Source organism: Rhamphochromis sp. 'chilingali', assembly GCF_963969265.1.
Source record: "Rhamphochromis sp. 'chilingali' genome assembly, chromosome: 15".
Lineage (NCBI taxonomy): Eukaryota > Metazoa > Chordata > Actinopteri > Cichliformes > Cichlidae > Rhamphochromis > Rhamphochromis sp. 'chilingali'.
This window is the reverse complement of record NC_137942.1, coordinates 25,271,642-25,286,111: the sequence shown is the minus strand read 5'-3', so window position 1 is coordinate 25,286,111 and position 14,470 is coordinate 25,271,642. Positions and strand designations below refer to the sequence as shown.

General features: G+C 43.1%; 1 protein-coding gene across 1 annotated transcript; it reads right to left on the bottom strand.

Moving 5' to 3' along the window:
• Positions 1-3,681: 3,681 nt before the first annotated feature.
• On the bottom strand, positions 3,682-14,394 carry smcr8a (Smith-Magenis syndrome chromosome region, candidate 8a). The gene is made up of 3 exons (XM_080906267.1): positions 13,204-14,394; positions 9,807-11,573; positions 3,682-7,201 (listed from the first exon to the last, which is right to left on the bottom strand). The coding sequence occupies exons 1-3, from the start codon at positions 13,803-13,805 to the stop codon at positions 6,745-6,747; spliced, it is 2,826 nt and encodes a 941-aa protein (XP_080762393.1). The 5' UTR covers positions 13,806-14,394; the 3' UTR covers positions 3,682-6,744.
• Positions 14,395-14,470: the final 76 nt, after the last annotated feature.

The following is a 14,470-nucleotide window of genomic DNA, read 5'->3' as shown; positions in this document are numbered from 1 at the left end:
TAACACTGCAATTGCTAAAAAATACCGCAAACCATGGACTCGTTAGTGTAACATACCACGGCCTGCCACGACATGCCAGAAAGGGCCAAAAGCTTGGAGGTTCTGGTACTTCATACCCCCGGCTGTGTAGTCCAGAAGGGTCAAGTCAAGTCAGAAAACCTGGTCTGTTGAGGGCAATTACCAAAGTCACCTTGAATTTGGTTGCTACTTTATTACCGAGATTACGGTAAGGGTGCTGAGTAGCTGAATAAGAAGTCTGCGCTGCAATTTTGAAATTGTTAATTTGTTAGCAAAAGTTACATTCTGCTACTTAATCCAATACAGGTTTTTATAATAAATTATTATACATACATCATAAATCATAACCAAAAATGTGATGAGTCATAAATCATGTAATAATTAAATCCTTAAGAGCTGACGACAAATCTGTAAAGAAATTCCATTTTGACTTTCGTTCTATCGACAATTATTATTGATTGATTGATTTTCATTACAACAAAGATTTAATAGGTTTATGTAAATTATTGTTATTAATAATAACAATAATAATTCATGTTTAAGTTTAACTCATGTCAGTCCATGGTAACTGTCTTATCATACTAGTGTACATTTAAAAAAAAATATTAGTGTTACATCTTGATGCATGCTCAATCATCCAGGAAAGTAAATCTCCAAAAGTTGATTCTGTTCATCTGGACGTAGCGTTTTGTGGGAGAAACGTTTCATCACTCATCCAAGTGACTTCTTCAGTCTCAGCTGACTGCAGGTTTCCCCAAATCTTATAAACAGTACATTTGCATAATGACTGAAACCAGCCCACTGAAGGGACAATGGGCTCGGAGGTCAGTTCCTTAATCATAATTATGCAAATTCTCATGACCACTGATCAACAACCACTGATCAATGGCCGTGAGTACCATTCACAGAGAGTTGGGGAATGGCTACAATCACAGCATTGTAAGATGGCGAAAGATGTACCCTTAGGCCCCCTCCTCGATTCAGAGATGGTCTTTCCCTTTTCACGTAAATGGCCTCCTTGACTCCGCGCTCAAACCAGCGTTCCATCCTGGACAGGGAGGAACGCTGGTTTGAGCGCGGACTCCTTATATATGTGTATATATATATATATATACACATATACATATATACATATATATGTATATATGTATATGTGTATATATATATATATATATATATGTGTGTGTGTGTGTGTGTGTATATGTGTGTGTGTGTATATATATATATATATATATATATATATATATATATATATATATATATATATATATACATATCTTGGAGGTGAACCTGCTGGATGTGGAGGTCCTGGGCTGGTGTGGTTACACGAGGTCTGCGGTTGTGAGGCCGGTTGGATGTGCTGCCATATTCTCTGAAACGCCTGTGGAGACGACTTATGGTTGAGAAATGAACATTCAATGCACGGGCGACAGATCTGGTTGACATTCCTGCTGTCAGCATGCCAATTGCACGCTCTCTCATTGCTTGTGGCATCTGTGGCATTTTGCTGTGAGACAAAACTGCACATTCCAGGGTGGCCTTTTGTTGTGGGCAGTCTGAGGTACACCTGTGCACTACTCATGATGTCAGATCAGCATCCTGATGTGGCACACCTGTGAGGTGGGATGGATTATCTCAATATAGCAGATGTGCCCACTACCACACATTTGGACTGATTTGTGACCACTGTTTGGGAGGGATGGTTATATTGTGTATCTGGAATGAATTTTAGGTCTCTACGTCCATCCCATGGGGAATGGGAGCAGTAACAAAGGTGTTGCGTTTATATTTTTGTTCAGTGTATATATATACACACACACACACACACACACACACACACACAGGGAGTGCAGAATTATTAGGCAAGTTGTATTTTTGAGGAATAATTTTATTATTGAACAACAACCATGTTCTCAATGAACCCAAAAAACTCATTAATATCAAAGCTGAATGTTTTTGGAAGTAGTTTTTAGTTTGTTTTTAGTTTTAGCTATTTTAGGGGGATATCTGTGTGTGCAGGTGACTATTACTGTGCATAATTATTAGGCAACTTAACAAAAAACAAATATATACCCATTTCAATTATTTATTTGTACCAGTGAAACCAATATAACATCTCCACATTCACAAATATACATTTCTAACATTCAAAAACAAAACAAAAACAAATCAGCGACCAATATAGCCACCTTTCTTTGCAAGGACACTCAAAAGCCTGCCATCCATGGATTCTGTCAGTGTTTTGATCTGTTCACCGTCAACATTGCGTGCAGCAGCAACCACAGCCTCCCAGACACTGTTCAGAGAGGTGCACTGTTTTCCCTCCTTGTAAATCTGACATTTGATGATGGACCACAGGTTCTCAATGGGGTTCAGATCAGGTGAACAAGGAGGCCATGTCATTAGTTTTTCTTCTTTTATACCCTTTCTTGCCAGCCACGCTGTGGAGTACTTGGACGCGTGTGATGGAGCATTGTCCTGCATGAAAATCATGTTTTTCTTGAAGGATGCAGACTTCTTCCTGTACCACTGCTTGAAGAAGGTGTCTTCCAGAAACTGGCAGTAGGACTGGGAGTTGAGCTTGACTCCATCCTCAACCCGAAAAGGCCCCACAAGCTCATCTTTGATGATACCAGCCCAAACCAGTACTCCACCTCCACCTTGCTGGCGTCTGAGTCAGACTGGAGCTCTCTGCCCTTTACCAATCCAGCCACGGGCCCATCCATCTGGCCCATCAAGACTCACTCTCATTTCATCAGTCCATAAAACCTTAGAAAAACCAGTCTTGAGATATTTCTTGGCCCAGTCTTGACGTTTCAGCTTGTGTGTCTTGTTCAGTGGTGGTCGTCTTTCAGCCTTTCTTACCTTGGCCATGTCTCTGAGCATTGCACACCTTGTGCTTTTGGGCACTCCAGTGATGTTGCAGCTCTGAAATATGGCCAAACTGGTGGCAAGTGGCATGTTGGCAGCTGCACGCTTGACTTTTCTCAGTTCATGGGCAGTTATTTTGCGCCTTGGTTTTTCCACACGCTTCTTGCGACCCTGTTGACTATTTTGAATGAAACGCTTGATTGTTCGATGATCACGCTTCAGAAGCTTTGCAATTTTGAGACTGCTGCATCCCTCTGCAAGATATCTCACTATTTTTGACTTTTCTGAGCCTGTCAAGTCCTTCTTTTGACCCATTTTGCCAAAGGAAAGGAAGTTGCCTAATAATTATACACACCTGATATAGGGTGTTGATGTCATTAGACCACACCCCTTCTCATTACAGAGATGCACATCACCTAATATGCTTCATTGGTAGTAGGCTTTCGAGCCTATACAGCTTGGAGTAAGACAACATGCATGAAGAGGATGATGTGGACAAAATACTCATTTGCCTAATAATTCTGCACTCCCTGTATATGCACCTATATTTCCATTTCCTAGCTAAATATAGAGAAATGAGGAGTGACTTGATACTTTTGCACAGTACTACACATTTATATATTTCTTCCAAAAAACATATTCTCAAAAGCAAGATATAATGAAGACAGTTTATCGTCTTTGAATTTTACCAAGATGCTAAACAACAAACACCAGAGACATCAAGGCATGTTCCTTACAAAATCATTTGATCATTAAAGACTGAACCAAATATCACAAGTTAGACACTGACCTGCCCACACGTTCACTTCCTGCAGAGCATGGAAATAAAATCAAGAGGAATCATTTCTGTATTGGTGCAGACTTTTTTCTCCCCACATTATTCATTTACTGGCACTTTCTCCACCCTCAGCCACTTTTCCTTCTGCTGCTCCAGCATTGCAATTAGATGTATTCACAGCTGAACATTTATTATTCATGACACCTCAAACACTGACACCTCTGCCATCACTAAAGCCACTCACGCAGACACAAATCTGCTGGTCTCTGTCCTGCTTAAGGGTGATTTGTACTGCAGGTTGTGCTGGTCTGTCTTTGCAGTTTCTCACAGTAAGGTTCAGCATTATCAACACAATTACAAGTGCTTAATCAGGCAAAAAAATAATTTAATAAATGAATATCATCAACATGGCATTAAAAACATCAAGACATTCACAACGTGCTTTATTCAGGTCACTGGCAAACACACCACCGTACGGAGCGGAAGACAGCTCAGCACCCCCTCATGATGAAAGGTAGACATGATATGGCAACGTAAGGACACTGAGTGACAACATGTTAAGCACACTGTGGTATGGCTTTTTCAGATTACATTCAGCTTTTTGCATTAGGGAGACATTAGCTACTAAAAAACAAAAAACAAATGCTGTAACATTTGAGCAGAAACAAAAAGTAGCTTTCAAGCGCTTTAAACAGACATCACATGCAGCAAAAGAATGATAATCACTAAGCCCGAACTGCACTAAACGGAAATAATACACTGAATGGAATTTTAAAATTTTCAGATTGCTGTCAATTGTTTTAAAAGCCTTGATTGTAGTTAGAAGACAGCAGACTTGATCCTATGCTGTTTGACCTTTCACATTAAAACCATGCATTCACAAGTACAGTTACCATGACAGCTCCAATCACTGACGCCACAGAACTAGGAACAATAAAATTTAAAGACACTGTCGAGGACGCTTCTTCATTACTGGCCAATATAACTTCAATAATTAAAGTGGACCTATTATGCTTAAAGGTTGAGGAGTCCGAACCCCAGGCTATAAGTGACCTGTAAGTTAGTAATTACAATGAAGGGCACATTTACATTTAGCTAAGCTGCTCTTGCAGTTATGCTAAAGCTTGCGAGCTTTGATTAGAAGTAATAGCAGTTATACTGTACTGTCAGAACACTTTAGTGGCCACATACCTTTGGTATTTCTTTAGTTTTCCACTTTAGTGTCAATTTCAGCCACTTTCCTCATCTATACAACTATTAAAGAGGATATACTTTGTGCAAACGCTGAAATAAATATCCAGTGTTCTGTCCCACAATAAGCAGACAGCGTAAACTTGTCTGTAAAACCTTAAACTCACTATCTTCTTCTTCTGGATCGAATTGGGAAGTCGTGAAACTGTGCATTTTAATAGGCTTACAGTTTGTTTTCAGAACTTTATAAACGGGTACATGGAGATGGCGCCAGTCACCTGCACCAGATTCTGTAGTAAAAGTCAGGTGAAGAGCAGCCAATCAGCAGGAAGGTGGCTAAAAGGGACAGCTTGTTTCACACACTGGATGAACTAAGGTGCCCAATATAAAGTAAGATAAATACCGACTACTGTGTGAATCACGGGAAGTTACACTACTGGAGCTCAGCAATGAAAGCATGGTTCTGTAAATTAGAATAATAATACAGCCACTTTAAAATGTCTTACTTCTTCAATTGTCCAAACACAAATGTGCACAAATCACAGACAAATGGTCAGAATCAAAAATAACAATAAATACACAACAGAGATTTGTTCAGAACACATCCCCAGCAAAGGTTTGTTAAATAAAGGACAGGCAACTGTCTGAAATCAAACCCCAGATGGCATGAGAAAGAATTTCCTCTCATAATAAAAACTATACAAAACAAAAAGCGTCCTCAAAACTGTTCAGCGTCTGGTCAAAGTCACTTCATCTAAACACGACGAAACCGAAAAGATTATCAGTACAGCGAACACCCCAACACCACGACAGCCTCACACAAGTTTAAGACAACAGTGAAATCGAATACATTTAGGTTAAGAGGCTATAAAATCTTCCTGACTGTGTGAGGAATAATAATAGTGAAAATGCTCAGCAGGAGTGAATACCAACAGGTTTCGGCAGCTGCTGGCTCTATACATGGTTAAATTCGTGTGCAATTACAATACATGCAACTTATCACATGGAGCTGAATGAATCCAAGTTCTTCTAACTTCTTCATGCATGAGCAACCCAGCAGCCCTTAGTGCTCTCACGGGTTAAGTCTAACTCGGTCAAATTCAGACGGTAGCAGGACATTCATCTGTGCAGGAATGTGCTTTAAAATTAATTCATAACAAAGAGAGGATGAAAAATAAGTGTGGATGTGCAAAACGAAGAAAATTAAAGTCTTTTGACCTTTGAAAGTTCTGCGGTGATTTTCAAATAGATAGGAATGTCACGAAAACCTGCTGTAATAAGCCTCCGCGGTGCTAATTAGGTGTCGTAAGCAGACGTCTGTCCTCGATGGGCACAAAGTGTCAGCATATGTGAGGTTGTTCCCATAAGCCTGAAAAACATGTTTACATATAGCGCGAATGAAGTCAAAGCTGACAAACTGCTCCGTGACTGGTAGGTGACACTTAGCTGAGACCGAACCTGCTTGCAAGCTGCCGGCTGAGCACACACGAGCAGTGGCGTCAGATTGAGTTCTGTAACATTTAACAGGTGGGTGGGTGGGTGTGTGTGTGTGTGTGTGTGCGTGCGCACACACACACACTGCTCGGTGGCTCGGTGGCTCTGCTCGGTGGCTGCATCAATATGCTCCAGATCGAATACACTCAAGTGATCCACTCACACAGTCACAACTCACTCTGTATCCTTCTCTCTGCTCTGAAGGAAAAAAGACAGCAAGGCAGAGAGAGACGGGGAGATGGAGCACGGATAAAACAATAACAAGTGCAGTGAGTTTTGTCCTGAAACTAAACTGACCTTAGACCTTATTAAGATCACATTTGGTCCATTAAAAAGTGAAATATCACAGATGAATTCTGCAAAAATGTAACAATCCTCCTCCCTGTGTAGTATTAGATCTTATATAAAATGCTGGTGGTGTAGTTAAAACTAAAAGACGGTGCTGCTGCACTACTGCCATTGGGCTGTAGGTACTGCTGAGTGATGAGCTGACTGAGGTAGAGCAGTATCTGGCTGTCCTCCTCGCCAAGCCCCAGCTGCTCCTGCAGGAAGCACCGGCGGCGGCTCTCCACGACCTCGGGCCCCTCGGTGGCGCTGACTGGCAGGTGGAGGTGATGGGTGAAAGTGAACAAGAAGGCCTTGGCCGCTAGGTGACAGAGCGTACTCTGTAAGTGGAGGAAGTAGGTGGAGCCCCGGCGGATGTAGGTGCGGTGGTCAGCGATGTTAGTGAGCAGCTGGCCACGATACGGCGGGCAGCGCAAGGTCGTCTGGTCAGCGTCCAGGATGGAGATGTAGCGGCTGTAGCGGGAGAGCGAGTAAAGCATGCTAGAGCCCAGCGGGGATGCGACCCTGTGGGGAAGAGAGCGAGACAGCGATCCCTGTTAGTTCTCCCTCTCTCCTGTTACTCAAAAACAACTAAGGCAATTCTGAATGCTACTCATGAGTCTCATGATAAAAGGAACTATCAGGAGTTCAGACAGCAACCACACTTGGAACATTTCAGGCTCCTGAAAATTCATCTCATTGCATCCTCCCTTATTTTTGGCATCATCACATTGCCTAGCAACTGGCAAAAATTACCTGTGTAGGGTTTATGCACCTATAACACCTGGTAAAGGACAAGGTCATTTTTAATTTTATGCCAATAACACCTAATCTCTAAAAAAAACAAAAACGTATGCATGATACATTATGATATCTCTATTTTGCCTAGCAACCACCTAACAGAATATAATCACAGGCCAAACTATACTGTAGCATGTGCATGTAATAGTTAAACCCAGTATGCAAAGGGCTGTATTTGGAAAAACAATTAGACTAATGAGAACAATCTGATGGGACACAAAAATCACATCTGATGTACAGTGCAGCAGATAACTGAAACAATATTTTAAAAGTGGGTAAAAGCACCAAATTAAGGGCTCTGTGGAGCCATTAATTAAAAAACAATCCCATTAGCCATTTGAATTTTCAGTTACACAATTTTCCAATTTGGCCTGTATTACAGTTTTGGAAAACTGCTGTTTTATGTCAGAATTTCAATCACTAGATACATTTTGAAGGTTTTACTTTTGTTTTTTTATATACTGCTAGCTATAAGCAAGACTACAAACTGTCTTCAGAGCAAGAAAACCTAAATGTTACTTTAACAGTCCAAGGACAGCTACAGTTGCACAGAGCTGGGGAGATCAAGGAATTAATTTTTTATCCCTTTGATAGCACCATCAACTGGGTAGCAACTGGGTTTGGATATTTAACTCTCATCCACTTACAATTTATTTGCACGTGACTCATTTAATTTCATGCATTCAGCTGTTTACCTACGTTTTTGATTTGGCTTTTTTTTTTAATATATATTTATTTTTAAAAACAGGCTAACACAGGAAGATGGATAGCCGTTTACGGTCATATAAACAGCCACTTCATATTGGTCTTTGGACAGGTTCAAGCTGACTGATACACCACTGCACTGCCCAGCTGTTTGTTATATACAGTAACTTGTGTAACTAATCTAACTATGCTACCAGGTGTTTGAGATTAGTTAATGTTCTCCCCTTTTCTTGTTTACTTCATTGTAAAGTAACACAGTGAGGAATCTTTGAGTCTTTTTCTGACCAGAATATATATCCTTCAATCTGCATATTAAAAAAAAGAAAAGTAGGATATTTAAAAGTAGAATGGGAGGCAGAGCCTTCAGCTCCCAGGCCCCTCTTCTGTGGAACCAGCTCCCACTTTGGATTTAAGAGACAGACACCTCTTCTACTTTAAAGATTAGGTTTAAAACTGTCCTTTTTGATAAAGCACATAGTTAGGGCTGGATCAGGTCACCTCAATCCACCCTTATTTTTGTCACACTGCAACAGCCTCAAGTTGCTGGTGGATTCCCATGGTGCACTGGGCGTTTCTTCTTCACTCAATATGTGTTTACACAACACTCTGCATGTAATCTGCATTGTCAGGGATTGTAACATGTAGTCCTTTTACTGAAAAAAATAATCTCTGGCTTTCTTCAACAATGTGTTTTTGTCCTGTCTCCCTCCCCTTACTCATAACTACTCTTGGCAGATAGCTCCCCCTCCCTGAGCTTGGTTCTGTTGGAAGTTTCTTCCTGGTAAAAGGCAGTTTTTCCTTCCCACTGTTGCCATGTGCTTTCTCACAGATGATTTCCTAATGTTGGAGTTTTCTTTGTATTATTGTAGGATCTTTACCTTACAATATAAAGCACCTTGAAGTGACTGTTGTGATTTGGTGATAGAGAGTTGAATTAAATAGACTGTAATTTTTCTGAGTCTTTAGACTTTTAAAGTTGACTTCTAAATGGAAGATTAATGATTTGTGATTTCACACTAAGATCATTTAAAAAGGCAAGTCTTTTAATAATAAAAGAGTTTATGTACCAATTCTGATACTTTATCTACTTATGAATGATTTCACTGTAGTGTTACATTACCTGCTGCACAGCTTTAGCATTGCACAATTCTGAATGTTATACTTGTTGTGTATGTATCAACTGGATGAGTGTAACAAATACACTCAGTCGCCTTGGATCCCCATCTTGTGTGAATGACTTTGGGGGATTCGCAGCCCACGCTGTCACCAGAAAGATGAGTAGAAAAAGAAGTTCAGGGACAGATGTGCTCAAGGTTGTATTGCGTGTATGCTTGGCTGTGTGAGTCATCAAAGTGTGAGTCACGGGGGATGAGTAAGAGTAGCGTACGGCGCAACACAAACAAGAAAATGTAGAATAAACAGTCACTTCAAACTTCACATTGATGGAGACTTGCTAAGGTTCTGTGAAAAGCAAACTTTATGCTTTATTTAATCTTTGTTAAAAGCATCCTCACTCATTGGTTTGATTTTCCTAGTACTACCCTACCTGAGCTTAGAAAGTATGAATGTCTGTGATTAACTACCTATAATACCGAAGTGCATCAGAGTTTGACTCCATTCATACCTCTGTAATCCAATGAGTTTCCACCTCTGCAGGTCAGTCAGGGTGAAGGGACAGGACAACCAAGCTTGAACCCTCTCTCCACACTTCCCCGGAGCCGGTACGAAGAGAGCCAGAGCCGCCACCAACCGGCGGACTCTCCCCTCGTCTGCTCCGAGCACCACCAGGGTTCTGCCACTCAGCAGGCACCACAGGGCTTGGATGGCAAAGGGGTACTGACGCACAAACCTCAAGGCTCCTTGGCCAGCCTTCTTCCTCTGACGCAAGGTCACCACTGCCCCATAGCCGAGAGGTGACGCGGTCTGATCGGACCCCGTGGAGGCACTCATGGTGCAGTCTGACCCATCCTCCGCCGAAGTACGGGAAACTGCATCTCCAAGGAGGCCGCTAGGCAGCTCCAACCCAGTCACAGGGCTCTCCGAGCACGGAGAGCCGACAGTGTAGTCATCCTGGAGTGGAAGGAGGGCCTGGGGTTCCTGGTTGACCACAAGAGTTTGAGAGGGCTGCAGATGGGAGTTTTGGCAGAGACGAGGCACCGCCTCTGGGGCAGAAGCCTCATAGAGGAAACCCTCCTGGGCCATACAGCATGCTGTGTCTATCGGAGCCAGCAACTCAGACCCACTTACTCCTTCACACTCCTCCTCCCGGTTGGCCTCAAGCTCAGACACCACTTCCAACAAAGACACGGGTGTCTGGTGTCCACCATTCTCACCTTCATCCTCCCCTGCAGTTGTCTCCATCTCTTCACTGCTGCTCTCTCTCTCCAGGTTATGGTTTGGGTCAGGGGTCAAGTCAGAGTCAGGATCAGGATCAGGCGCTTCTGACTTCATACTAACCAGACCCTGCTGCATCTCTGCTAGACCCACTCCACTCTTATCACTGCTGAAGCTTCCTTTGGTCTCCTCTGAGCTCTCCTGGGTTTCAAGAGTCTGGTCTGAAGGAGAGGACTCCAGATGACTCTCCCCAAGTCCGAGCTCACTCTCCTGAGTAACACTGGTCTCAGAAGCCGGGTCTAGATGCTCCGGACGTTCCAGCGCATCCAGCTCATGAGGTTCTGGTGTCAGAACAATAGGAGGCGGATTTAAGAGTACATAATTATCTACAGCATGGTTCACAGCACAGAATGGTCTTAGTGTTCCCAGTTCATCCTCGTCATCATCACTGAGGTCCTCCTCAAACAAAAAGGCAGTGACTCTCTGTTTTCTCTGCAGTGCCTTGTCCAGGCGGCGTGTGTAGAGGTAACACAGGTCACCCCGGAAACTTCTTTCTGTCTCCTTCAGGAGCGCCACAGTGGCCTCATAGAAAGTCTTGTCACACAGCTCCTGCAGGGTCTTCAGGCGCTTGTCAAAACATTTGGCAGATTTAGCTTTGATCAGCTGTGGCGTGTAGGAGAGCTTGCGTTTAACACCCTCCTCCTCATCATCATCATCATCTTCACCTTGTCCACGAGGATGACCCTGTCCATCCTCTCCTTTCCCCGCTTTCTCACTGTAACCACAAGGGTAGGCAATCTTGGCGTATTTGTTCAGCAGCTCTTCGCACTCACTCAAGCACTCGTCCACACACTTTTGGCAGGTGACAGCGTGAGGATCCCGTCGTGGACGGCGGTGGTAGGAGCTGATCTGCTTCAGCAAGTCCCTGTGTTCAAAAATGCTCTTTTCCACGTTGGCCAGTTCGTTGGCCTTTTCCACAGCATGAGCAGAGTACATGCTCTGAGGCCCCGCCTCTCTCTGCAGGCCCTCCTCCCGCTGCAGCACAGAGTGAGTGTACCTGAGGAGAGCACAACAGAGATAGTGATCGACCTGTTTTTCACACAGGGATATAAATATTACCTGACACAACAGGATAAGACTAACCCAGCACAGGAAACACTGGATACCTGCAGCTGAGACCCACATCTTGGAGCAGAGTGGGGATCATTTTATTTCTAGCAATGCTATTATTGTGGCTCCAATGATATCTGTATTGATCTGCTAACTGATTTTACCAATACATTAATCAATGGTCAAATGGATTTTTTGACAGCTACAAAATGGATTAAATTCTGTACAGAAATACAATCACAGGCCACTTTACGAGATATAGCTGTTCAAATATCTAATCAGTCAATCAAGTGGCAGCAACTCAAAGCATTTAAGGATTGTTTGAAATATTTCAGAAGCGACTGCTATTACTACTGACTGTGCCACACAAACATCTCTTGGGTTTACAGAGACTGGTTTGAAAAACAGAAAATGTCCAGTGAGCGACAGTTCTCTGGGAGAAAATGTCTTCTTGACACCAAAGGGGAATTTCCAGATGGCAGGAAGGTTACAGCTACTCAAATAACTGCTTGTTACAGCCAAGTTATGCAGAGGAAAGTCACTGAACACACAACATGTACAGCAGCTGAAGACCACACTGGGTCCTGTCAGCTAAGAACAAAAAACTGAGGCTACAGTTTCTTGTTACGTCACAGTCCACCTGAGTGTTGTTGCTTACCATGTCCATCCCTTTATGACTACAGTGATCATCTGATGGCTGCTTTCAACAGAATAACACATCATTTCAAAAAACATTAATCATCTCAAACTGGTTTCTTGAACATGACAATTAGTTCACTGTACTCATACGGCTGCCACAGTCACCAGATCTCAGTGGAAGCTCTCCTGTGGAACAGGAGATTCACATCACAGATGTCCATGCGACAAATCTGCAGTAACTGTGTGATGCTCTCATGTCAATATGGATCAAAATCTGAGAAAAGCTTCTAGCATCTTGCTGAATCTAAACCATGAAGATTTAAAGCTGTTCTGAAGGTAAAAGGGGGGCCAACACGGTGCTTCAAAGATGTGCCTAATAAAGTGTCTGGTGAGGGCACATTGTCGCCGGAGGACAGGATAATCCTCTCACATTTCATTTAGCATTATAGCAGTTTAAAAATATTTTGAAACCTATCAACATAGTATCAATTAAATATCAGATTACTCATATTTTTAATGCCATCATGTTAACATTTTATTCAAATAACAGCTGTGCCAAAGCTCAGCCTCACAGTTCAAATCAAACTAGTTAATCAAATTATATCAAATCAAACTAATCTCTCATCACTTATTTTCTGCTGGCTAAATGTCTAAACACACATGGTTTTTCCTTTAAGGGTTGAGAATCCCCTACCTTCCATTTAGAGCACCTGTTTGTGTTATAGAGTGTCAGTACTCTACAATGACACCCATCCCTGATCCTTCTAGCCCACAGAAACACAGAAGCATCATTCTAGCACACATCAGTAGATCAAGCTGCCAAGAAATCCTGCTCACTGAGAATCTGAATACAACTATCTGATGTAAACTTCTCATTTGGATGAAGTCTTTTTAAACTGTATGTAGGAGAACAGTTAAGGTTGCGCTGGCATTCTTACTCAAGGTCTCGGAGCTTCCTCTGGAGTTCCTTGGCAAATGCCCTCCTGTTCCCGGCCTTCAGGCACTCTGAAGCCTGCGAGAAGCGAAGAGAAAGCTCCTGAAACTGCAGCATGATCTTCTTTTCATCTGCTGCAACGTAGGCCATGCAGAAGGGCCGCACGAAGCCTCTCGCCTCAAGGTCATAAAGGGTAAGGTGATGCACGTAGGCAAATGCCCCCTCTTTCGAGTCGCCCAACACCACCCTGGAGTCCTCCACAAAGCTGAGCCTTGGGTAGCCAGTGCCAGGCGGATGCCCCACGAAGGAGGCCTGGTAGTCCACTGACATGATGCGCAGGGAGAAGTAGTTGAGGTCGAAAGTGCCACAGACTTTGGGATCATCTGGGATAGTAAGGAGAGGCTGTGGGCCCACCTGTTCAGAGAACTCTGAGATGAGGATGAAGTCTTTGGTGAACTTGGCATAGGAGGTTTTGGCCCAGGGGTTGGAGTCAGCCAGAGGATAGAGGGGGACAGAGAACTCCTCTGGGAGAGGCCAGGGATCAGGACTGGTCTGCCCATACTCGTCCTCTTTAGCGAAAGCCACCACATCCGGGGAGCCTATCATAGTGGTGTTTCTAAGCAAGACATGAGAAACACGAGACACGAGTGCAGTTCCACTAATAGCCTTAAAAAACAGTTAAATTGGTCATCCTGCACTCACACAGTCCATAAAGCACCTCGCCAGGTGATGCTGATTAAGCGACTTGAAAGGGGTCCAAGAAAATCAATCTGTTTTATATAAGTCATAAAGCGGGGGGACACAGGTGTCCCTAAAGGCATCTGTGCCCCTGCATAGTTTAGTCCACAGAAGAGGATCGCTTATTTTAAAAAAGAAAGAAAGAAAGAAAGCAGCTGACTCACAGAAACACAAATCAGCGTCTGTGTTAACAAAAGCAATTATCCAGCGCCAATCACAGCGTGCTAGGAGGCATCAGGCCATCCCTGCTGTGCAAGAAGGAGAAAAAAGGATAAAGCTGCTTTAGCGGAGAGCTTGTTCTTTCCTCCTCTTCAAGTCTTCACGTCTGCCCTGTATCACGGTAATTTCTGAGTCCGTGGCTCAAACACCGGGGCCGCAGAAACGCCGCTTACAGCTTGAAGCGCTGCACTGAATTCCCACAGTCGGACACGGACGCCATGTTTACTCAGCTGCTTGCCGCCCGGTCACGTGATCAACGTAAGGAAGGAAATCCACCCTGAAACCGAAAGTCAATTCAGTTTATTTTATTTTAT